The following is a 23,049-nucleotide window of genomic DNA, read 5'->3' on the forward strand; positions in this document are numbered from 1 at the left end:
TTTTCAGCCTGTGCCTATTGCCACGCCGGGACCTGAGGCACCCCGGGTTCGCTTCTGCAGCCCGTGAGCGTTGCGCACCCCGACAGGCGGGCCGGGGTTGCTCTGCCTGGCTTCACGAGGCAGTGGGGCTCCGCAGTGCCCTCGCACCTCCTTCCCCTCACTGGAACACGCCGCAGTGCCTTAAATCTCTCCCCGTTAACGCGCGTCCTGCACACCACGGAGGAGAAGCTCCCTCACCCCGCTGCTGCCCTGCCGCAAGCTCCATGGTGCTGGCTCTGGCCTAACGTCCGCGGCTGCCGTTGAGAGCCGCCCCAGACACGCCGCCGCCCCGCCTGCGCCCCCGTGGCGAGGCGGGCACAGCGCGACTGCGGCTGCGCCAGGGTGGGCTGCCGCGCGCCATGCGCCCCCACCGCCACCAATGGCGCGGACACAAAGTGACCTTGGCGGCGCGGCCCGCCTCCTTCCGCCGCGCTGCATCCGGGCGCTCGCCGCCGGCCCCGCCGCGCCTGCGCACAGGAGCAGCCTCAGAGTGTCGGGTCTGAGGTGCGGCAGGCGGAGCGGGTGAGTGCGGCGCAGCGCTATCCGCGGTCATCGCCTCCGCTGCCGGTCGCCGCGGGTCCCTCACCCTCTCCCCTTTCTCCGCAGAGACACCGGACTGTGGGCCCCGGAACGCCGCCCCCTAAGATGTTCGCTTGCGCCAAGCTCGCCGCCTCGCCCTCCCTGGTGAGTGGGGGCGCCCGGGCCGCTTCGAATGCCGTGTCCCGGGCGGCGGCGGCGGCGGCGGTCGCGGGCCGCCCGGTAGTCGATCGGGTCCCTGAGCCCCTCGGTAGGCCCCTGGGACGAGTTAGTACGTCGGGCTGCCCGCCGGGCGCGAAAGGGTGAAGGGGGCTGCGGTGGGCCCGGGTTCTCCTTCCCGCTTCCCTCGTGTAGGCCAGAGTCCTTTTCCAAGGTGAGGGGCCTTCCCGCACGGGCGGTCAAGGGGGAGGGCAGCGCATCGAAAAGCGCTTTGGCCTGGTGCGCTGTGCACCTTGGTGTAGGTCAAACTCTAGCCTGTTGCTTGTCCTATGCAAGGCCGGGATTTTTTTGCCCTTGCAAAGACAAGGGGCTGTCCTGCTTGAAAACGCCCTCTCTAGCCTGCAAAATGTCTCGTTTTGCAAGGTGCAGGCGTAGGTTTACCCTGCAGGAAGAGCTCTGTGCAAGAGCCGATATGACCTTAGCGTGCTGGAAGCCCAAGGACATATGCAGGCCGCTGGTGAAAGTGGGTTCATTCATTTCTGCCTGATGATTTAAAAGCCTATGTTATGTCTGTGCATTTAACAATTTTGGAATTAATTTTGATGGCTTTTGTTTTTTTATTTCAAAATGCTTAATGCTGCCTGCTGGTTTGCCTAGCTTTTTTGTCGCTGTTTTGCTACATTTTCTCTCAGTATAAAGCATGTACAGGTTCATTGAAATGACATAACTATTCACAATAATGCTTCCTGAGAACAGTGGTATCAGGTTTCATGGTTGTGCTTGCTTCTGTAGCTTTTACAGTATATCCAGATATGCAAAGATTGCTGTTTTTCAAGTAAGACAAATGGCTTAGTAGCTAATAGCCTTAGAATCTTACAGGCTATTGTATTGGAACAGCTGTGATCAAATGTGGGGGGTTTTATTGCATTTCTCCTCCTCTTGCAGATCCGTGCTGGATCAAGAATCTTGTACAGACCAATTTCGGCATCTGTGTTGTCTAGGCCAGAGGTCAAGAATGGAGAGGTACCTTATAAACAAAATTCTGTATCTTCCTAAATTACCTGGTGAGCCTAAATGTCCTCAACCTAGAGTTCACTTGTACTAACTCAAATACCTATAGTATGAAACTTGCTTTAAGTCAAACACCTCATAATACCTGTTGCTGACCTGCTTTTTCCCCTGAAAAGTCTTTCATAGTTAAATTTTATTGCTTTCATGTGGAACAGGTAACACTGAAGTTTTTTAACTCTTAGTATAGTTTCATCACTTGGAAGAGCAACTAGACATTGGATCTAATACAACTTTTGAAACTTGAAAATTAACACTATTAAAGTCGTCATAGATGATGGTCTGTGTCTGAATATAATCTTTTTCGTGTTTTGTTTTCTTAGGGCAACTCAGCACTTAATGGGGCCCAAAATACTGTCTCCCGACTAGCACTTAGAGAATTCCAGACTAGTGCTATCAGCAGGGACATTGACACTGCTGCCAAATTTATTGGTGCTGGTGCTGCCACAGTAGGTGTGGCTGGTTCTGGTGCTGGTATTGGAACAGTCTTCGGTAGTCTAATCATTGGTTATGCCAGGTAATCAATCTCTGTCCTACAAAGTTCTCGAATTGCATGCAGATATATGTTGAGGCAGCACTCCCCATATAAGCCAAGTGGTAATAAGGATGATGGCACTAAAATAAGTTCTATTAATAATTCTTGTTAGTGATAAACATGGCTAAATAGAATAATATGAAACTGTATTCATTCATTGGGATGGTTCTGTTGTTAAATTCAGAATTTTGTACACTCCTACCTAGAGAAGAGACATGAAAGAAGTGAGATTATTAGACTTCGTTGATGTTCTGATCACCAAAGTCCAGTGTTTCAGCATTCAGTTCCAAAACTGAACTAAAAATCTAGCCTGGATTTTTTTTTTTTTTTCCCATGTGAGGGGAGAAGTCCTAAAGAGAAACTGCATGAAAACTGGTAATAAGCAATGTGAGTTTGTATGCTTTAGACTTTGTAGTCAGGATTGTTGCCTAGAAATTGGTGATTAATTCATTTTTCTAACACAATCAGCTTTGTATCTCAGATTGTGTAACTATTTTATAGAATGAAATCTGAAGGGGGTGGGAATTTTATAGTAGGGATGGGCTTCTTCCAGATAAGTTTACAGTGTTCGTGTAGTAGAAATAGTTCACGTGGTATCATGGAAGAGCAGACTGGATACTGACATAAAAAAAGCTTTTAACAGACTGTTTCATGTTCTTTGCTCTTTCAACCAGTTAAGACTTAATGTCTTATTTCTTAATAAAGATTTTTAAGCCCTACTGAAGACAAGGAAGTTTGCCTTCCACTTGAAGAAATACAAGTATTTTCAGTAATGTCTCCTTAATTTGGCATGCACATGTCAGTAAGAGGGTGTAGAATGTTACTTCATATTGAATTTTTTCTACTCTTCCACACACTTGGGAGGGATAATTCATTGCATTTTTGAAACAAACTGCTGTGTAGTTTTTTGGGGTTTTTTTTTGCTCTAGGTGGTTTCTGTTCCTGTATTTGTGTTAGACTTACTTAAAATGCTACACACAAACTTCCTTGGAACATAGTTTTTATGTCACAGATGTGAAGTAAACAAAGTGCTGACAGTTCCTGCATGGGAGGATGTGGAGAAGTCAAATTCAAAAGCATATAGGAATACAATCAACAAAAACTGTGCTTATTTGGAATAGCCGTATAAAGTCTGCATAACCTGAATCTAGTCTTAATTGCCAACTCATTTGTCTTCAGTAGGATCCTTGCTAAAAATTACTCCTGCTTAGATTTATGGGGTTTTCCTGTTACGGAATATGTGGCAAGGAAGTATGAGGTTCTGAATCTGTCAGATGCATTAAACTGTATGAAAAGCTTCTTAGTCGTAAAAAGGACTTACACCTTCGCTTTCTTTTAGAAATCCTTCTCTGAAGCAGCAGCTGTTCTCATATGCTATCCTGGGATTCGCCCTGTCTGAAGCTATGGGTCTCTTCTGTCTGATGGTTGCTTTCTTGATCCTATTTGCCATGTGAAAGGAGATCTGCCTGTAATATTGGCATTGGAATGTAACTGCATTTTATGGGACTCCCAAAATGTTGGTATCATGGAAATCGATGCTATTTCCGAAGTCATTTCATTAAAGATAAAAACTTTAACTGTCAACCTGTTGCCTGCATTTATTATCTTTCTCACTAGGGTATCTGGAAGACAGCATCTTGTCATTCAGTCACCACGGATTTTTCCTGATAATGACATATCACGTAGAACCCTTCAAATAATGACTTCAAGTCAAACATTTTATTTATTAATATGTATGGGCATGTTGCTTGTCTGTTAAAATTAATGTGGCATATCCTTGAAAAATCAAAGGATACAGAGATTACATTAGAAAGGCTGTACTGCTGGCCTTGTTCCTTCACTTGCATTTCAAACTCACCCAGAGCTGTTTCTGCACAGTTTTTCTCTCGGGCTTGTTGGCACATAAGGTATTCTGATGCTTTTTGCTAGACAGAGCTAAATACAAATCCACAACCAGTGACAGGAGAGTTCACTTTGCATCAGTTTTCAGTTACATGATAAATTTTGATCACCATGGTAAAATATTTCCACTTGGGTCTAACCAGTGTTCCAGTTGAACTAAACTAACAACTTCTTCGGGTGATCCACATTTTTAGGTGGTCTGGAATTGTGGCACATTGATATTACACTCTTACTTACTGCATGCATTCTTGGTATCAGGTAATTAAAAGGGAGAACTTCCAGCTTCCTAATTTTGTTAAGACAGCTTTGCATTCTCTCTCAAATTCTTTTAGTAGTAGTGGGATCAAAGCATTTCTATTAAGAAAATATCTGCAGTTATCAAGCTTTGGTTCTCACTGTGTCTGTCTTAACAATCTAAATGCATTTACGGTGTTGTCTATGCTTACAGCAACATGCTGTGTGCTACTATATGCTATTCTGGTAGGGGAGGTGGTAGCATCTCAAGCTGTATTCAGAATATTAAATAATAGATCTGATCATTCAACAAATGTAAGCTGTACTTTGGAAGAACATGGGTAAGCTTGTTATAAGCTTTGTCAACTTGCTGTTAAATGAGTGATTACTGAATTTAGGTAATTTTTTAATGTAAACTGCCTATCCCTGGGGAGATGGAGAAATGACTAGTGGCTCTCAGATCATTGCAAGGTGCAGGTAAGACTTCTGTTTTCATCCAAATTCAAATACCACACTGGTGTTCATAGACGTAGTTCAGTGGTAGACTTGATTCTGTGATTCATGTAGCCTAACTTGAACCTAGCATGAGAAGTTAATCTGCCCGTATGTTCTTAGGAGAACATAGTCATCTCAAAAGGATTAAAAGTTGCTGCGTAAATAGAGCATCCGTTTATATGTGTGAGGTTCAGGAGTGTAGAATGCAGCATCCTTAAATATTCAGCTATAGCACAGTAGTGTCTTATATGACTAGGTCTGAAAGTGGGTTGTTTTGCAGGGTGAGAGAGGGTTAGGAGGTAAATCATACTGCAGTTATCTTCCATGTGATTTATACTCACAGTGTTTATGAGCTTACTATTCATTCTCATAAGCTGTTCTGTTACAGAGCTGACTACAGGCATTTGCCTTGGATGAAAGGTAGATAATGATCATTAGAATTCTAGACTAAAGCTTCTCTGTGTACTTCCGTGCTTCTGGTAGGTAAACTTTGCTCTGTTCTTTCAGTACTGTAGGGATCTCTGCAGGTATTTGAGGTGGCAATCCATATTTGGTAATATTGTGGACTAGTCTAATGATGTAGCTTAATTCCAGCTTTGATCAAACAAGTATCTTCAGACTTGTCTTGGTCAAGTCTAGCTCCGAGTCTGTTAATTGTACTTATCAAATTATTTGAACCATATAAAATGGTTCTGCTGAGTTGTGATTGTGTTTGGTGTAGGAAGATCTGGCTAAGCTATTGCTCTGTAACCTCAATAAGAAAGCCACAGGAGTCACCAAGGTTTGAATAACAACTTCTTGATTTACATCCCATCTTTTCCCATGCAGTTGACCCTGTCAACATGTACCCCTTTCTCTATGATCAGCCTTGTCTGAAAGGCAGTGGACATCTCAGGTGATCCTGTATATGGATGTGGAGCCTGTCTGTTTAGTAGTAGCATCTCCCCAAGCTTATCTTCTAACTCACTCTTAGACTAGTGAACATGGGCAAAACCCAAGCAAACTTGCTGTTTTGTAATGTCAGTCTCAAAAGAATCAGATCTTAGTGTTACAGATAGAGACTAATCAAGGAATTTCAAAACATGGCACCAAACCTTCACACAGAGGATTATCCTCGTTATAGACAATAAGGGGCTTAGAGACAATGAGCAGTGGGTGGATTTTCACATCTGAATGATCACAGGGCACATTGGCTGCCTTTTTCCATTTCTGTATTTTCCTTGTTCTTGTAAAACAGCATAGTTTCAGTGGTTACTTAAGCACTTGGTCAGTTTGAGTGGTCTTACAAAGACAGAAGATACTCTTCAGTTTTCCTAAAATGTTCATAAAAGAGACAAAATAAATATGTAAAAGATCAAATGTTTTTTACCAAAATAAAAAAACCCCACAATAAATCCTCACCCCAAACCAAAATCCTCCCAACCTCTTTGCAGTGAGTAACTGGGCAGCAGCAGGACTCTTAAAGAATCATAGAATGGTTCGGGTTGGAAAGGACATTAAGATAATCTAATTCCAACACCCCTGACGTGGGCAGGGGCACTTTCCACTAGACCAGGTTGCTCAAAGTCCTGTCCAGCCTGGTCTTGCACACTGACAGGGATGGGGCAGCCACAGCTTCTCTGGGTAACCTGTGCCAGTGGCTCACCCGTGCCAGTGGCTCACCCCTCTCACAATAAAAAATTTTCTTATATCCAACCTAAATCTTCCCTGTTTAAGTCTGAACCCAAACTTGTCTTCTCCTTAAAAGTTTACATCAAGAAGTCTTTGTTCATAGGTTAGAGAAAACGGATTGAAAGTTCCATGAGGTGATGCTATAGGTTTCACTTTCCTGAAAGCTGCTTCAGTTGCTTTTGCCATGGACTGTGTTGACCTTAAAGACTGTCAGCTCATGGAAATCTGTACTGAAGGTTCTCCAGATCCAAAGACTCTTCATGTTTCCTTGTTGAAGCTGAAGCAAAGATCTGCATTGGCTCTGAATAACTGTGCTGGCTGCTGTCCCAGTAGATCAGACAGCATGCCATCTCTGAAAGCCATGAGCACAATAGCATTATCCTAATGTATAGTGAAGGAAATGTTTGTGTTACAAATCACACTCTGAAGTTATTGCTGCAGGTAAAAAAGTGATTCATCCTGCTGCCTTTCCAACCCCGCCCCCCCCCCCCCCCCGCTTTCACTCCATTTACGGGGTTGTTTGGTTTTTTTGTACCAATTTTAGAAGGAAGAAAGGCAAACAACTTGTGGTTCAGGTTTTTGTTCAGGGCTGATGTTGCCATGTGATGATTGAGCTCAACCACTGAAAAATACTTGTTTACATACAGCTTTAAGTTGCTTTGTGAAGAAATCTTTATTCCTCTGTTTTTCTGCACTCATATTTAAGCCCTTTGCACCATGCTCAGAGTAAAGAGTAATTCCACCTTTAAGCAAACATGTACTTTCACGCACTGGTTTTTATCCCACCTTATCTTAAAAAACTTTGTAAAACTGTTGCACAAAAATAATTTGCAAGAAATGAAACATACCATATTGTCTTTTGTAAGTTCAGGGGAACCTAGACAAAATGTAATTTTGTGGAACTAATGCTGCTATTTAAAAAAATACATATTTTTGTTGTCGTTACTCATATTTTCATACTCTCAGATCAGTCTTGGAGTAGGACAGTTCCAGATGATACACAGGCAGAGAATTAAAACTTCATCTGTGGTTCAGGGTACATAGTGGCTGAACTGTTTCACCACATATCATATATAATGATGGTTTTTTAATGAATGCAAAATGCTTCCAGTTCCTCGTTTGTAAAATTTATGTACTTCCCTTCATTGTATAGTGCTGCAGCGGGTTTGGTACAATGTTAAATCCGGTGAACGTTTAGGAGAACCCTGGCTTCAGGCACACACCTAGCTCTTGACATGGCAGTTGCGATGCACAGGGACGGGGAAGCCAGAGGAATAGAGCCAGTACACGGGTTTGGAGAGCTGGTTATTCCTAAAGTTAGACGTCTCCAGCGCACCAAGAGCTGTTACAGCGACTTAGGCTCTAACCGCTTTCTGCTGCCTTCCCCTCGCAGCAGCAGCAGCACTGCTGGAGAGCCAGCAGCAGAGGATGGGCGCCTCATCCTCCGCGCTCCCACCCGGCAGCGTTATCAGCGTGGCGGGCGAGGTCTCCAGCCAGTCACACCCGCTGGGCTCCCCGGCAGGGTCAGGGGTGCCTTTCCGCTCTGCGCGCTGGGCGCAGGAGCTGCTGTGGGCACCATACCCGGGACACACGTCCCCTCAGCCACGCCCGGGCACGGGGCGCCGGCAGCCTCACCGCCCAACCGGCACAGCGGGCCAGCCCTCCGCCCCGCCCTCCCTCGCCACGTGATCCGCGCCTCCCCGCCGCCCGCGGAGATGTCAGCCGAGCTCTCGCGAGAAGTGACGGAAGCCTGTGGGGGACCCGGCCTTTAATGTGCGGTTCGGCCCGCGTTCCCGGGGTGAGTTTGTAAACACGAGTGCGGCCCGGCGCGGCCCGGCAGCTCCTCCCTCCGCGCTGCGGCGGCGCCCGGGCGGGCGAGCGCGCCGAGGGCAGAGGGGAGGGAGCGGCTCCGCTCCCCGGCAGTAGGCGGGGGATACCCGGGAGGCAGTAACATGGCGCCGCCGCTCCTCTCCGCGGCAGCCTCCTCCCCCAGCGCGGCCTGCGGCTCCCGCCGCCCCTAGAGCCGGGGCGGGGCGGCCGGCCGGCGCCGCAGAGACCGTTACCCGCCAGGAGGTAGGGGCCCTGGCGGGCGCCCCGAGGGCGCGGGGCGGAGCGGGGAGGCGAGTGGCGAAGGGGGCTGCAGCTCCCCGCATCCGGAAGTGGGCTGCCCCGCGGGGGCATCGCCGGTACCTGCCCCGGGCCCTGCCCGCCGCGGGAGATGGAAGGCGGGGGGAGTGCGGGAGGAAGGGGGCAGCCAGGCCTGCGCCTGCCGGCTCAGCTCGGCTCTAAGGAGGCCTCTCCCTGCATCCGTCTGCTCTGAAGGGAGATTTTGGGCCGTACCCGGTGCTGTGCGGAAGGTGCTGAAAGGGGTGCGGAGGGGGGGTGCGGGTGCGGGCGTGAGGTGTGTTGGGAGGGAGGGTAAGAACAGCTCTTTTGCACCACAGGGGTGTGGAGGCTTGCCCGCGACGTGGGCCTTTTGGACCAGTTCTCCCATTGACTTTGCCTGTTATTGTGCATTATGCCTCTCGAGTTGTCTTAATAAAAGGCCTCCTAAGCTTTCACATGAAAAAAAACACATTATAAACCCTCAAGCAGTGATGGCTGCACGATGTTTTAGGCACAGATGTTTTATGCCATAATGCAACTTAATGTTTGGAGTTAAGGGGTATGTGTGCTGCCATGTTGCTTCTGCAGTCTTACTCATGCTACAGTCTTTCTGCATCTCACTCTCTTGGAGTGAGATTCATGAGTATGTTTCAATGTCATATCAATATACTCTGTCACTGATTTGTTTTTCATTGTATTGCTTTCTCCCAGAGATGTTTTGTCTTCAAATGCTGATACTGACACCTGTCTCCTTGCACTAGGATCAGAAATTCTAATAAAGCTTAATTCTGAATCATATGCTGCTTTTGAAATAGTGACCCTAAGTATGGCTAAGCTCTGTTTTCTTTTCCACATTTTAAAATAATGGTTTTGTTTTCTTCTTGCCATTTTCTACTCACAGCAGTAAATGTCATGTCCCAGGCTAGATGGAGTTAATAGAAACAAATGTTGCTGAAGTTAAGGTCATAGTCTGCTAGGTCTGTGTTAGATTCTGAATTCATCACCAGCTGATAGAATGAGGAGGACCTTTCCTTCTGGCCCTGGTCTTCCACAAGTGTTTTAGATGATTTCTTCAGCCTTCTACTGCAACATAAGTTAACATCTATTAGCAGATATCCAGTTGCAGACATAATTTCAGAGAGACAGACTATAGCTGTTAGGTGTTCACTTGAATTCTCTTAGTGTTTATAATTCTGCATTCCAGAATCAAAACTGGGAAGCTGTCTTATTAAAAAAAAAAACAGAACGTTGTCAAGGGCTGCTTGTGTTATAACACATCAAAAAGTTTGAAATAATAAAAGAATCAATCTGTGCATGGAGTGAAGCAGCTTTTTTTAAAATATCCATTATGAGTGTATGTTTTAATACTGGTACTGTGTGCTAATACAGTGCTAATACTTCATCAACTAGTTTTTCTTCTTCACAGTGTATTTGTTATTTCTGTCCTGCTTTGAAGTCTAGAAATATGATCATGTTTGGTATGTCTTTTTCCAGAAACTCCTAGACTGGGCAGCATCTAACATAATGTACTTTCAGGTCTTACATTTGCTCATACATAATTTTATAAATACTTTTAGTTTTCATTTTACTTCTGTTGTGTGACTAAAGTGTTGGGCAGCCTGGGATGTGGTATTCCTTTGAATCTCATTTAATTAAATTTTTGGTGTATCTTGAGCCTGTAATTCCTTTTCTGTCATCAGCTGTTCTTTTTTTTTTTTTTGCCTACAGTTATTAAGTAGCTTAAACTTACAAAGGCACATTTTTGACTTTGAGAAGTTTTAATATCTTTAGAAATTCATATGTTATTTCTAATTTGTTTTGTTATGGTTCCTTAAAATAATTTTAATTTCTGGGTAAAAATAATGCATTAACTGTTTTCAGAGGAGTGGACATGGTTCAATGCTACTAACTTATCTTTTTGAATAATAAATAGATTTCAAGTTATCATTGTCCCCCTGCGTAACTTAAATACATTTGTTTCAAATCAGTAATATGCACTTGATATAGTGATAGAAATATGAGTCAATATTTAATAATTATGTAAAAAAAAAAAACCAAAACCCAGGTTTATGCCATACTGTTTTAGCATTGTTCTTCATCAGTTTCAGTTCAGCCTGAGAACTTTTCAGTCAGCTCCAGTTCAGACAGGAGCTTCCTTTCTATTCCAAGCAATATGCTATGTTTCCCTTTCTAGGTAAATGACAGTGGTCATTTGTATTATTCCTCATAGGAAAAAAAAAAATCATTCTGTTTTAATGAGCAGTGGGAGTCCTGTAGTGGGATACTTATGATATATTAAAATATTTTTTAAATTAAATTCTTAATTATTGTATTCAATTTTATACTTCAGGGATGCAATCTAAAAAAATGTAAAAATGTAATAACTTTTTGTTAAGCTTTTTTTACTATTTGTTGAAAGTGGTGTAGGAAAGGGAGATTGTATTTCTAATGTTTGTTAGATTGATGAGCAAAATTAAGACATTCAACCCTAGATAAATGAGCTGGGGAAGCCAAGTCCTAATATAAATTGTGAAAATATCAGTAGAATATTAACCCCTGTATATTTCTTCTGAGGTTCATTGACCTTTCACTTATCTACAAGAGCTATAATTCACACAGCATGAGTTTCCAGTAAGTCAAAGAAAGACCAAGGCACCTTTAAGAATATATAAGCCAGGGGGTTAACTTAGGAGCGGCCATATTCAGTCAACAGGAGGTGTTAAGCCTGAGGACTTTACTTTTTCCATTAGTGCTCTCTGTTTACCAGAAATGTTCCTTTATGTGGAAAAAGCCTGCTTCTTCCACAAAGCTGAAGTGATTTAATTGGTTTGTTTCTGTACATGTGACTGTCCAGCTGACTTTCTTGTTCCTATTTGAACTTAAGTCAATCATCCTCACTTCTTGCATCTTTTTGTCTTGTCCAGATATTCTCCCCTTTATAGAATCTTAGACAAACCATGAAAGGTATGGAATTAACTTCAGACATTAGTTACAAACAGTTAATAATAGCAAAGCAAAAAGTGCCCAATATTTGACTTTTTTAAAAGAGAAAATATGAGCATTATGCTATGGTCATTAAATTCTTCCTTATTCTTCCCCAGAACTCTGTGAAACAGGTCATGTGTCTTCTAGGAAATAGCACAACCATTCTGTTAAGCAGTGAAGTGTGAAGAAGGAGCTCCTGTTTAACTGCTTGCCAGTTTTTGAGGTTTACAACCTTTAAATATTCTGGCCTACATCTTACAGTTTTGTTGCAGAATCTGCTGAGCTACTTTCTGATGATCCCGCTTTCTTTAAGAGGAAGAATATTTTTATTTTTCAGGTTTTTTTCTCCTCAATTCTCTTCATCATTCAGTTTTAATTTTTAGGAATTCTAAATTCTATGGCATTACATAAATACAGTCAGAACACATTTGAAAGTTGACTGTAATGCTCAAGTATTAATTACACCACTTTTGCTTCATCTTTCTTCTTTTGCTTTATAGGAAGTGGGGAAAAAAAAAAAAAAGCTGTTCCAGTCCTTCCAGGTAAGTGAAGCAATTGTTTTTTCTTTTAAAATACAAGTTATCTTTTTATTTATGTTGCTTCTTATTAAGTGGTGTATTCTACATGCTAACTTTTGATTTTTACTGAAAGCAGAACTTGCAAGTCTGCCTCTGTAGAAAACTGGAAATAAAGATAGGCTTAAATGTGAAAGGTGATGAAAATTTAAGCTGTGAAATGCTGTATGCGAGTATTGAAAGTATAGAAGGTGCCCTGTTTGTTTTGGTGTACGTTGATTTGTTTGGTTGCATGCAAAAAGCATCTCTGAATTGTGAAGGGCTTAAATTTGGAAGAGCAAAATAGCTACTTTTTTTTTTTCTCTGAAGAATCTTATCTATTAAAATTTTTGTTGGAGCCAAGCAAAACACTAAATTCAGTTCTTCAGATAATCATTAAGATAATGTCATTCTTTACGGTGGCAAATATATTCAGTCCACTTCACTTTGAAAAAGTATGCACCTCAAGTAGAACTCTTAAAGTTGATAAAGACTGTGAAATATTGCTATACTTTGCCCTTTAGTGCTTCAGTTTCCCAATAAAAAAATGAAGCTTTAAAGTAAAATCTTGAAAATCTTATGCTACCTAAAAGCAACTACATACTGTGATGGGATCTACAGAAAAGCTTACTAAGAGTTAATAATTCTGTATACGGAGCGGGTTTGTATCTTGCAGTAAAAAGGGTCGCAACTCCAGATCAAATGTAAAGAATAAAAGGAAATGTTGAATAGACATGATTGGTCTTGAGGAAGAGCAAACATCCGTAGGAAAAGACATCGCTGATACTGTAGCTTAAGCACTTCGTAGCGTGTAGACCCGGGGGAGTCTCAGTGCTGATGGACTACTGTAATTCTGATTTGTCTCAGTGGCCTAAACCAATTTTTGTTGAACTTTCATTTTTTCAAACCAGAATGCACAGACGTTTCTTGAGTTGAAGCCACATGCAGGTGGTCAGCCTAGCAGAAAAACTGGGGTTTGTATCACACGTAAGCAGTAGTAGATAAATCAGCATACTACAGTAGCTGGCAGACTGTCAGATTGTCCTCTATGGACTGTCCAGCTTAGGGGTAGTGACACTCTTGTGACAATGTGCATCTCATCTTGCTTGATGGCCAGTAGAGGAATGCTGACATTAAAAGCTGATTTGGTAGTCGATTTTGTTTGTTGGTTTGGGGTTTTTTGCTATGTTTATAGTTGTCTGTATTTTCTGTGTTGAGTTTAGGCTGTTTTCTTCTGTGTTGTTTGTGTCAGCCTTAACGTTACAGGAGGGGAGCCTTGGTGTTGCTGCAGTGCTTAGAATAAGTAATTACAGAGTAAGACTGCATAGCCCACGAGCAGGTTAGTGCATAGAGGTCTTTTGGCATGGAGCATGCCTGATACAGGTAAAGTGTGTAGAGGCTTTAGCTAGAAGTCTGGTGAATCTTTACTAGGTATGCATGAAGAACGATTTTTTTCAGCAGATTTGGAGGGGGTTTTTTAAGGTTTATCAATATGTGTATGTTTTAAAAAGCTATTTAAATGTTTAATAGAAAAAAATAAATGAGATGTCAGTTCTGTTTTACATGTTCCTGTATGTAGGGAATTAAGAGAAAACAGAAAAACATTTAGCAGTAAAGTAAGTCAACAAGACATTGCTAAAGTCAGTGTATGATTCTATTCTTTTATGAATTGTCTACAGGAAGATAGTTTAGAAGCAAGCCCTAAAGTGTGTAGTAATAGTTTCCAGAAAGTGTACCTAAGATGTTCAGTTAAAAATCTTATCAAAATATACAAATAATTGTTGAAGCTATTTTTGTAGTACATTTATATAAACACTAGTGTGTCATTTCATAGAAAACATCTTTATTTCTCAGTAAGCACACTGTCCTAAATGTTGGTTAATTGGCTGCAAATCTTACAACATGTTAAATAGACAGAATGTGAAAGTATTTTACTTTTGTGTGAAGTATAGAGCAAACACCAAAAAAGAGATACTGCTTTCTGATTTAAGTACCAAAGTTGATTATATTGCCAAGATTATTTCATGGTTTTCCCATGTTCAGCACTGATCCAGTTTCTCAATGTGACTCGAGGGTGTCTTTATGCTACTGAAAGAAATTTAAGGTTGGAAGGCTTACAGAAGAAAATTGCAGTTCAGTGGACTGTAGTAAGAATCATTGCACTGAATTGTTTAGTTTATCTGAAGAGATAAATTAAGGCTGGAATTTCACATTCAGATTGGATTGCTTCAGGAACCATCTTTTTTCTATGGGACAAGGTGTTTGCTGTTGCCTGGGTAACAATTCAAGGTGGCTATAAGTCATCTCTAGCAATTAGGTTAGCAGTTCACGTACTTTATTTCTCATTTGGTTGGGTGAGCAGCATTTTTGTCAAGATGGCATTTAAGTTGCTATTTTGGTTTTCAGGGGAAGAGTATTTTCCAAATTCTTCTCTTTTTTAGTGTGATATTCTCTTCTAGAGCAGTCAGTCTCCAATAGCCTTTTGAAATCAGAGTGGAATCAGAGTGAAATCAGAGCCTTTTCGTCAACTTACTTTCTGAAAATCTGCCTTCCATGTATTAGTCTTGTTATTCCTGTCAGGCAACAAAAAGTGCAAAAGACAGGAGGCAAAGGATGGGGTTTGTTTGTCTTTTTCCCCAGCACCAACAGTATTAGCTGTTGGGCTGTAATGTTAACCACACTAAGTCTTCTAAAACCATCAGAACGTTACTCAGATTTTGCCGAGTTGAAAGGTTGTTCACCTCTGTTTCTGGCTATGGCATCTTTATGGTACACTTTAAATTTCAGAGTTATCTTAGATTGCTCAGAATTTCATCCACTGAAAATTTTATTATCTCCAAGGATGGAGATTCCACAGCCCCACTGGGAAACCTGTTCCAGTGTTCAGCTGCTCTCACAGAGTGATTTTTATTTTTCTTTTTTCTTCTCCCCTTATACTTGCTGTTAACTTTCTTAGTGTGGCTTGCGAATGTTGCATCTCATCACAGAATCACAGAATCCCAAGGGTTTAAGGGACCTCAAAAGATCATCTAGTCCAACCCCCCTGCAAGAGCAGAGTAACCTGAAGTACATCACACAGGAACTTGTCCAGGCGGGCCTTGAATATCTCCAATGTAGGAGACTCCACAACCTCCCTGGGCAACCTGTTCCAGTGCTCTGGTAGTTGTACACTACCCAGAGTCTGGATCTGTCTTCTCTAGAAAAATACATTAAGTAGTGTAATACCGTAATTAGATCCTTCCTTAGCCTTCCTTCTCCATGCTGAGCAAACTGCTTCCTGGTATTCCTCTTCCACATAATAGCCCTGCCTTCTATTTTGGTGGGGTCCCTGCTGGTTTCTCTTCAGTTTGTCATCTGTCTTGAGGGGCTCAAATCTGGACAAGCATTCCAGCTGTAGTCTCATGAGTGGCAGATAAAGAATAATCACTTCCCTTCATCTGGTTGCTATGCTCTTGCTAATTCAGCCCAGTAGGCTGTTAGGTTTCAGTGCTACAAGTGACATGATGCTAAGTCGTGTTCAGTTTGTCCACAAGGAGTTGCAAGTTCTGCCCCAAAGCTTCTTGACAGCCAGCTGGCCCTCAGCCTGCATTGTTACATGGAGTTATTTCATTCTAGGTGCAGGGTTTGCATTTGTCTCTGTAATAGGTAAATAAAATCCTTACCAATTTGGCTATATTAACAAATGTGACCTCTTTTTTTCCCATGCTGTCAGATCTGCTTTCTGGTTACATTTATAATGTCCAAGCTCTTGCTGGAATGCGCAAGTGATCTTCTTTCTCTTTTAGTGCAAAAATTTCAGTGCTTCAAGGTACTTTTTTTTCCCTCAGATGTTAGCTGGAATCCTTTTACAAGGCATTACCTCACAAAATTCCTTGTGGCCTGCAGTCAAACAATATTACAAAGATCAGGAAATGAATTTATCTCCAACTTTTTTCCAGTAAGTGTGCCAGGAGGACAACATTGTTTTTCACAAGGGTTGATTTTTAGTTTGTATCAGACATTGAATATTCAGTTTGGTTGGCTTTGCAAACCAAAACGTGAAATCAGGTAACAACTTCGTATGCATATGCAAATGTTTTGGTAATATTCCTTTAACATAAGCAGACTTGAAGTAAGTACATAAGCAGACTTGAAAAAATTATCTTTACAGCTTGTGATCTAACAAAAATACTAAAAGATGACAATAAGCTATGGTAATAAAGTGGGGAAAAAATGTCCTATATGCACATCAAAATCTTCCCCCTTCAGATTAAAAAAAAGCCCAAACAAAAAAACCCACACCAAACAAACAAACAAAAAATGAACAAGGAAACAAAAAAACCCAGACAGAATTGTTTCTTAAACCTTCAGACATTCCTGATACAGATGTAATTCTTCTGCTCCTATTATGTATCCATGTGTGCATATTGTACCTATATGTAACTACATGGTATCCCAAGATCAAGACCTAACAAAGCAAACTGAGTTTTAAAGGACACTGACTCTGTTAGTTTTGAATATGCATTTAAAATATCTGACTGTTGCGTAGCTGAACAAGGATAATAAGCTCATGGGATAGTTTTTAAGTGTCTGTTGAATTTCCAGATAACATAAGGTTGTAATCCTAAAGCTTCATTGATAAGGGCCTTATTTCTCAGACTAAGGCCTGAAGCCTTAGTGATGAGAATTTAGACTTGCCCATAACCTTGTTAGTACTGTATTGGTGACAGTACCAAGTTCATAATTTGAACAGTTCAAGAAATATTTAATCCCTTCAGAAACTTGAGGCAGGTTATGAACTCTTTGCAAAGAACAGCAGAACAATCTCCATTCTGGATTTGCTTTGGCATCCTTTCTTGGGAATGTAAATTTTTCTGAGTTGTCAGTGCCAAAGACTAAAATTTCTGGCAGCCATTCATCTCTTCTTGGCTTGTGATCTCAGCTCAGTATCCTCATTCTGTTGGAGGTATATATTTAGCAGTGACACTTAGGAATCTCCTCCACACCATGTTTTGCTGCTTTGCTATTCAGTGCCCATGACCAAGGACACTGGGCTATCCTTCTCCTTGAAGTAATATCCAGAAAGTATGCAGTAGTTTTTTACTGTACAGGAGCAGGCAGAAGGATCAGATAATATGTTCCCTACAGATCTGTTACTTGCTTATGCGTACTTGATTTGTCTTGTGTCTAGTGCTGAATGGTGTACCAGGAGAATATATTCTTAGGGTGATTAGGCAGTCTCCAGAAGTCTTGCAACTTTTCATGACCAGCCTGTGGGGGGAGAGATGGATTTATCCTGATTATGATCTTTAATCATAAAGATGTCTTTATTCATCTTTATTTGCTTCATCAAGCTAAGCAGTGTTTAGAACTAACATTGTTAGACCTCCATACAAATATTTATATTTAAAGATGAATGTATTTCCTCCAGGGTGAAACCACAGATGCCGTAACTAATTAGAGGATATATGGGAGTAAACCATTTATTTGAAAAACTGTTGTGTTTCATAGGTGAATAGTGGGCACTATATCATTGATCTTTACAAAATCATGTATTATTATGTGTTTTACTTGCACAGTAATAAATATCTTCTTTCAATTACAGTTCATTGCCATGAAAAGGAGGATACGATAGTTTGCCCTATGAAACAGTTTTCTATGTGAAATCTGGCAGGTATGTGTATTAGTATTTGGGGTGAGTATGCAAAACAGCACAAAATGTTACTCATGTTTCTTCTTTCTTAAATAGTTTCTAGCCTTTTGGTAATCCAGTTGTGTAACTGAAACATTACTGGAGTACATGAGGGGTTTAGTTAAATTTGTAACAGTTTACATAAAGGGCTATCTGCTGACCTACCTTTAAACCTGAGCTTTAAAGATCATGAAAAGACTAAGGAATCAGCCACTTGTTACTGTCTGCTTCTTTGTTCTTTTTTTTAATTGTGGTAATTGGATCATTTTTATAACGTATTTTAATTTCAGTAACAAATTAGCTTACTCTGTTTTCAGTCATGTTATGTACAAATACTTGCCTTTCCTTTTGAGGGGGGTGTTCAAAACCTGCCATGTGTCTATTGGATTTTGTGTACTTCCCTGACAGAGTCTGGAATCCAGACTGTACTTAAATCGTCGGTATTTGATTCTTAGCTTAGCCAGAAGGCAGAAATTCTTATCCATGGAATATTAAAATATCCTCTAGATGTTGATGCATTGATAACTCGTTGCAGTATTTGTAGAATGTATTCTATTCTTATTTCAATAAAGGTAGCACAACGACCTGTGGAATATGAGTGATGACAAACCCTTTTTATGCACTGCCCCTGGATGTGGCCAGGTAATGGTCTGACTTGAAGTTATTAACACTGATAAAGTAAAAGTGAAATTGTGAAACGTTGATAGGGATCTGTGGTTTAAACTGCCTTAACACTTAGATTTAGTAACCTGAAAATAGGTGAATTTGCATTATCTGCTGCATGAAATGGACATCCCTGCATCCTTTATATAGAATTAATTTCTTAAGCTGATTTTCTTCATTATATTGTGTCTACCCACCATTATATAGAATTGATTTCTTGAGCAGGCTGTATTTTTTCATTATATTAGTGCACTTGGAATTATTTGGATTTTGAGTTCAAAATATTTTCAATTTTATTCTTATAACTTAGTTTTTAGGATTAATGACTGCATTGATTTTATATTAATGGAGCCTTCTGTATTTAAGGCGGGAGAGGACTAAGATTTCTTACTATGTCTAATATGTTCAAAGACATCAAAAGTAACACAAGAGAGCTGCCTTCTCCTAATCAACATGTTTGTCCCCATCCTATTTGAATCTAGTTTCCATGTAAGCTCTGTCAGGAGTGTTTTGGCAACTAAATCTCATAGAAGATCCATCATGGGGCTACAGCAATCCTTCATTCCAGTGAAGAAGAAAAAACTAGTGTCTGTGAAAAATGGGCAAGGTTTCTCCAGATGCTACCTCACACTGCAGCACACAGAGAGGGAGTCAGGATCTGGAGGTCCCATTCCCTGTGAGGGAACCTGTCAATCACATAATGGGACAGAAAGATGTGCTTGAATCTTTTAGTGTGGTAGAACACCAAAGTTTCTGGTTTATGCTTTCTGTAGAGATAAGGCACAAGAGCTATGGAGAGCTGGGCATTTGGAACCCTTGGCAACAGAGTTTTAACAAAAAAAGTGCCTGGCCTGCATCAACCTGTCTTTCAGTGATCCTGCATTTTGAATTTTCCTCTCAGCTCCACATGTACATGTCCTTTCTCCCAGAAGTATTCTGGGCGAGTGTACTCAGAGGTCACCTAAGCTTTCTGTGTTGTTTTCTGAGAGATGACCCTTGGTGTGTATCTGTTACAAGATGTGTGTGGAGTGACTTAAATTACTGAGAAATAATCAAAAACAGTCTCAGAATCAACTGTTCACAAAGAAAAGTAAGAACTTGAGTATTCTATAAAATGCATTCTCTTTAGGAAGCCTGCATCTTGGGAAATGTTTTCTTATATTATCTCAGGTGAAAAACTGTCTTTACTCACAACTACAGAGGCATAGCAAATTGCAAGTTGGTAAAAGCAAGAATATCTATTTTACAGCACATAGTCTGTCTGCTTGCTCCCTTTTCTTTTTCTTTTTTTTTTTAATAGCGTGTACTCCAAATTGTAGGGCACATCTGCAGAAAACTGCATACTGCCGAAAACCTAAGAGATTTTAAAAATTCTGATAAGTTTATTTCATGAACAGCTTTTCAGTTGACTGACATGGTTCCCGTGTTTCCCATTCTGTTTGCCTCTTTTTTTCTACAGTAAATGGCCAGGGGCAGGAGCTAAACTTTATGCTGTTAAATACAGTGAAGTCTGTGATTACAGATCAGTTCTCACTGTTGTGATAATATGCACATTACAGAAATCAAATAGTGGTAATCAATTGCTAAATGTTATCATGATCCGTTAGTATAGCAAATATCTGTTTGCTAACAGTTGATGAAGTCTGCAGCACTTTGAAATTTATCTTGGGCTTTTGATGAATGCAGGTACATGCATTACCCTTGCCCTCATACCATTACTATTTAGTTACTTTGAACATCATTAGAGTTTTGTAATATTTCTGCTTGGTACTGTTGGCCAAGGTACAACATGTATCTGCCTAAGAGGGTTGTCTGTTAACCTGTTGAAAATTTACTTTCTGTAGAATTGTATTGACTTTGTTCACACTCAAAATTACAACTATTTCTTAAAACTTTCTGCTGCAGCGTTTTACCAATGAGGATCATTTGGCTGTCCATAAACATAAACATGAGATGACACTGAAATTTGGTCCGGCTCGTAATGATAGTGTCATTGTGGCTGGTTAGTATATGCTTTTATAACTAGTTTATTCACTTTTCTGCTGGAATGGGCATATGTTTTATATATTTTCTGTACGTAATATATAGACTTTTTCTATACATAATGCATAGACTTCTGTTAAGAGGTTATGAAACATTTTCTTCACTATAGTTGTCTACAGTGTGTGCTTAGGCAATATTTTCTTACATAATTGGCTTTTATCAGAATCTGAAGCCAGTACTATTTTCCAAAAATAACTTCTGGTTAGATCTGTTGTATGAGCTAAATATTTTTCAATTACCAATACTTGAATAATTGATTAACTTACGTAAGAAGCATTCAGTAAGACTATACTAATAAAGGCTATGCCTAACAGGATCTGTAACTAAATTGTATTTAAGTTTTAAATATTCATTGGTACTACTTGGCTCTTAAATTTTAAAATACATGCTGGTTTTTACATACTGTGGTGACTTTAGAAGAATGAACTGGTAATTATTATTCTTTAAATGGCATAGTAGAAGAAAGAAAACCACTTTTGTTTTAATTTTAGCATAAAATTAAAATACTTTTACTGTATTTCTCCCTCTGAATTCATGGTATACCCTTGGTGAGTTGTAACTAACTTTTTCTCTTTGTCCAGGATCAGGAGTTATTACCAGTGGATGACTGACTGTATTATAAAGACAGCACATGCTAATTATTCTGATGCTCTAGTCAGACTGTGGTTTTTTTCATTGGTGGAACAAAGGTTTTCTGACACTTTGATTTTTTTTTTTTTATTTATTTTATTTTTCCCTTGTAAGAGGCTAATTTGTAAGGACAGACAGAAAAAAACCCAAAAAACCTTGTTATTCTTAAACCAGCAGTTACACATGTTAAAAACTAAGTTGATCTATGTGATCCCTGGCAATGATACCAAAAGAAAGGGGACCTAACAAATAATCAGGTGTTTGAGAATGAAACCATGGCAGCGTCTGTCTCTTTGCAGCCAGTTGTTAGCTGTAAATGCCAGCTTACATTAGTAAGGTGCACATAATACTGTTTTACAGTATTTTAAATGCAGGTAACTTTGTGGCAAATGGGGTTAATTTCGATATGGTAATAATGGTGAAATAAGCGGCATTTACATAGTACTAAAAAATTCCTTATAAAGACTTACTTTAAACTACTTCATGCCGTAGCTGTGCAGATACCAGAAATCTTATGATTCCAGCTGGACTACACAGGCATCATAGGAGTCAATACAAAATTGTGTATAATATCGCACTTCCTTTCAGAAGTTCCACATGCTTAAAAGTAATCACCACTTTCTTCACAATATGAGGCGAAAGAAGCAAACTGTCTGGGAGCTGTGCACTTTTATTTTTAGAATTAAAGCCTGTATATATGCTTCAGTGAGCCTGTTTGCTCACTGAAGTGATCTGCTATGTTAGACTGGCACTTGAGAATAGCTCCCTCTGGTTTCTGGAGACAGCCACAAGACACGCTTTGCTACCCTTCCAAAACTGCAAGGGGCTTACTGCTTTGCAAACTTCAGTTGTTTGTCTCCAGCAGGTGGAGTCTGCCTTCTTGTTGGCCTTCCTGCGAGGCTGAAAGAGGCCTGCTTGTGAGGCATGGGAGAGTTCTTAACCACGTCGTCTCTTTCTGTTTGCTTTTATTCTGAAAAATATTTACGATAAATAGGTTTAAAAATAGTATTTTCAAAATAAAATTGCGGATTGTTTATACACTTCATTTCAGATCAGACACCAACACCAACTCGATTCTTGAAGAACTGTGAAGAAGTGGGCTTATTCAATGAACTAGCAAGTCCATTTGAAAATGAGTTTAAAAAGGCTTCTGAAGATGACATTAAGAAAGTATGTTCAAAACCTTTTTCTTCTCAGAGCTTCTACTTTTTTCGTATCAGAATTTCCATTAAAAAACTCCCCAAACTTTGGATTTATATATTGCCTTCTAAACTATACCGGTAACACCCAGTGTTTAGTTTGGGGGTTGGAACTAGATGATCTTAGGGTCCTTTCAAACCCTAACTATTCTGTGATTCTATTCTAATCATTTGCCAGCTGCTTATATATGTTGTATGGAGAGAATACAGATCTAAGATTGCTCTTCTGAAGGTTAGTTTACCTGATTAATTTTGCATAGTTAGCAGGGACAGTGGGGCACATTGACTTTGTCTTAATTCTTTAATCATTAGCTTTGATTTAAATTTTGTTAGGCTCTCAGTAAGCAAAAAATAAGTCTGTGAAAAGTAAAGAGTTTTTGTAGAAAGAAAAACATTTGCAAGAAACCAACATCAAAAGGATAATATGTGAACACTAATCACTTAGATTAGTTTTGAAATACCCATGTTTTTCTAAGAATCAGTAGTCATCATAATGAGAGTTAAATGCTGACTAAATTTAAGGAAGCATCAATGATTATATAATTATATTCACTTTGG

The 23,049-nt window shown here is 40.3% G+C and overlaps 2 protein-coding genes across 4 annotated transcripts in view; both read left to right on the forward strand.

Moving 5' to 3' along the window:
- Positions 1 to 450: 450 nt before the first annotated feature.
- Positions 451 to 3,922, forward strand: ATP5MC3 (ATP synthase membrane subunit c locus 3). Its single transcript, XM_065670310.1, has 5 exons — positions 451 to 561; positions 646 to 723; positions 1,681 to 1,758; positions 2,127 to 2,320; positions 3,678 to 3,922. Exons 2-5 carry the CDS (start codon positions 685 to 687, stop codon positions 3,790 to 3,792), a joined length of 426 nt encoding a protein of 141 aa, XP_065526382.1. The 5' UTR covers positions 451 to 561; positions 646 to 684; the 3' UTR covers positions 3,793 to 3,922.
- An 8,307-nt stretch (positions 3,923 to 12,229) lies between these two features.
- ATF2 (activating transcription factor 2) overlaps positions 12,230 to 23,049 on the forward strand; it is a 41,705-nt gene continuing 30,885 nt past the window's right edge. For 2 of the 3 annotated variants that reach the window (XM_065670311.1, XM_065670313.1), the window contains exons 1-5: positions 12,230 to 12,273; positions 17,870 to 17,938; positions 18,529 to 18,598; positions 20,525 to 20,621; positions 22,344 to 22,462. In XM_065670311.1, coding sequence (XP_065526383.1) covers positions 18,551 to 18,598; positions 20,525 to 20,621; positions 22,344 to 22,462 — 264 coding nt within the window. In that variant the 5' untranslated portion in view covers positions 12,230 to 12,273; positions 17,870 to 17,938; positions 18,529 to 18,550. Of the gene's footprint in view, positions 12,274 to 16,200; positions 16,223 to 17,869; positions 17,939 to 18,528; positions 18,599 to 20,524; positions 20,622 to 22,343; positions 22,463 to 23,049 lie in introns of those variants that run through there. The other variant, XM_065670312.1, reaches the window with a different exon arrangement.

This window comes from Lathamus discolor, chromosome 3, assembly GCF_037157495.1.
Source record: "Lathamus discolor isolate bLatDis1 chromosome 3, bLatDis1.hap1, whole genome shotgun sequence".
NCBI classification, from domain to species: domain Eukaryota; kingdom Metazoa; phylum Chordata; class Aves; order Psittaciformes; family Psittacidae; genus Lathamus; species Lathamus discolor.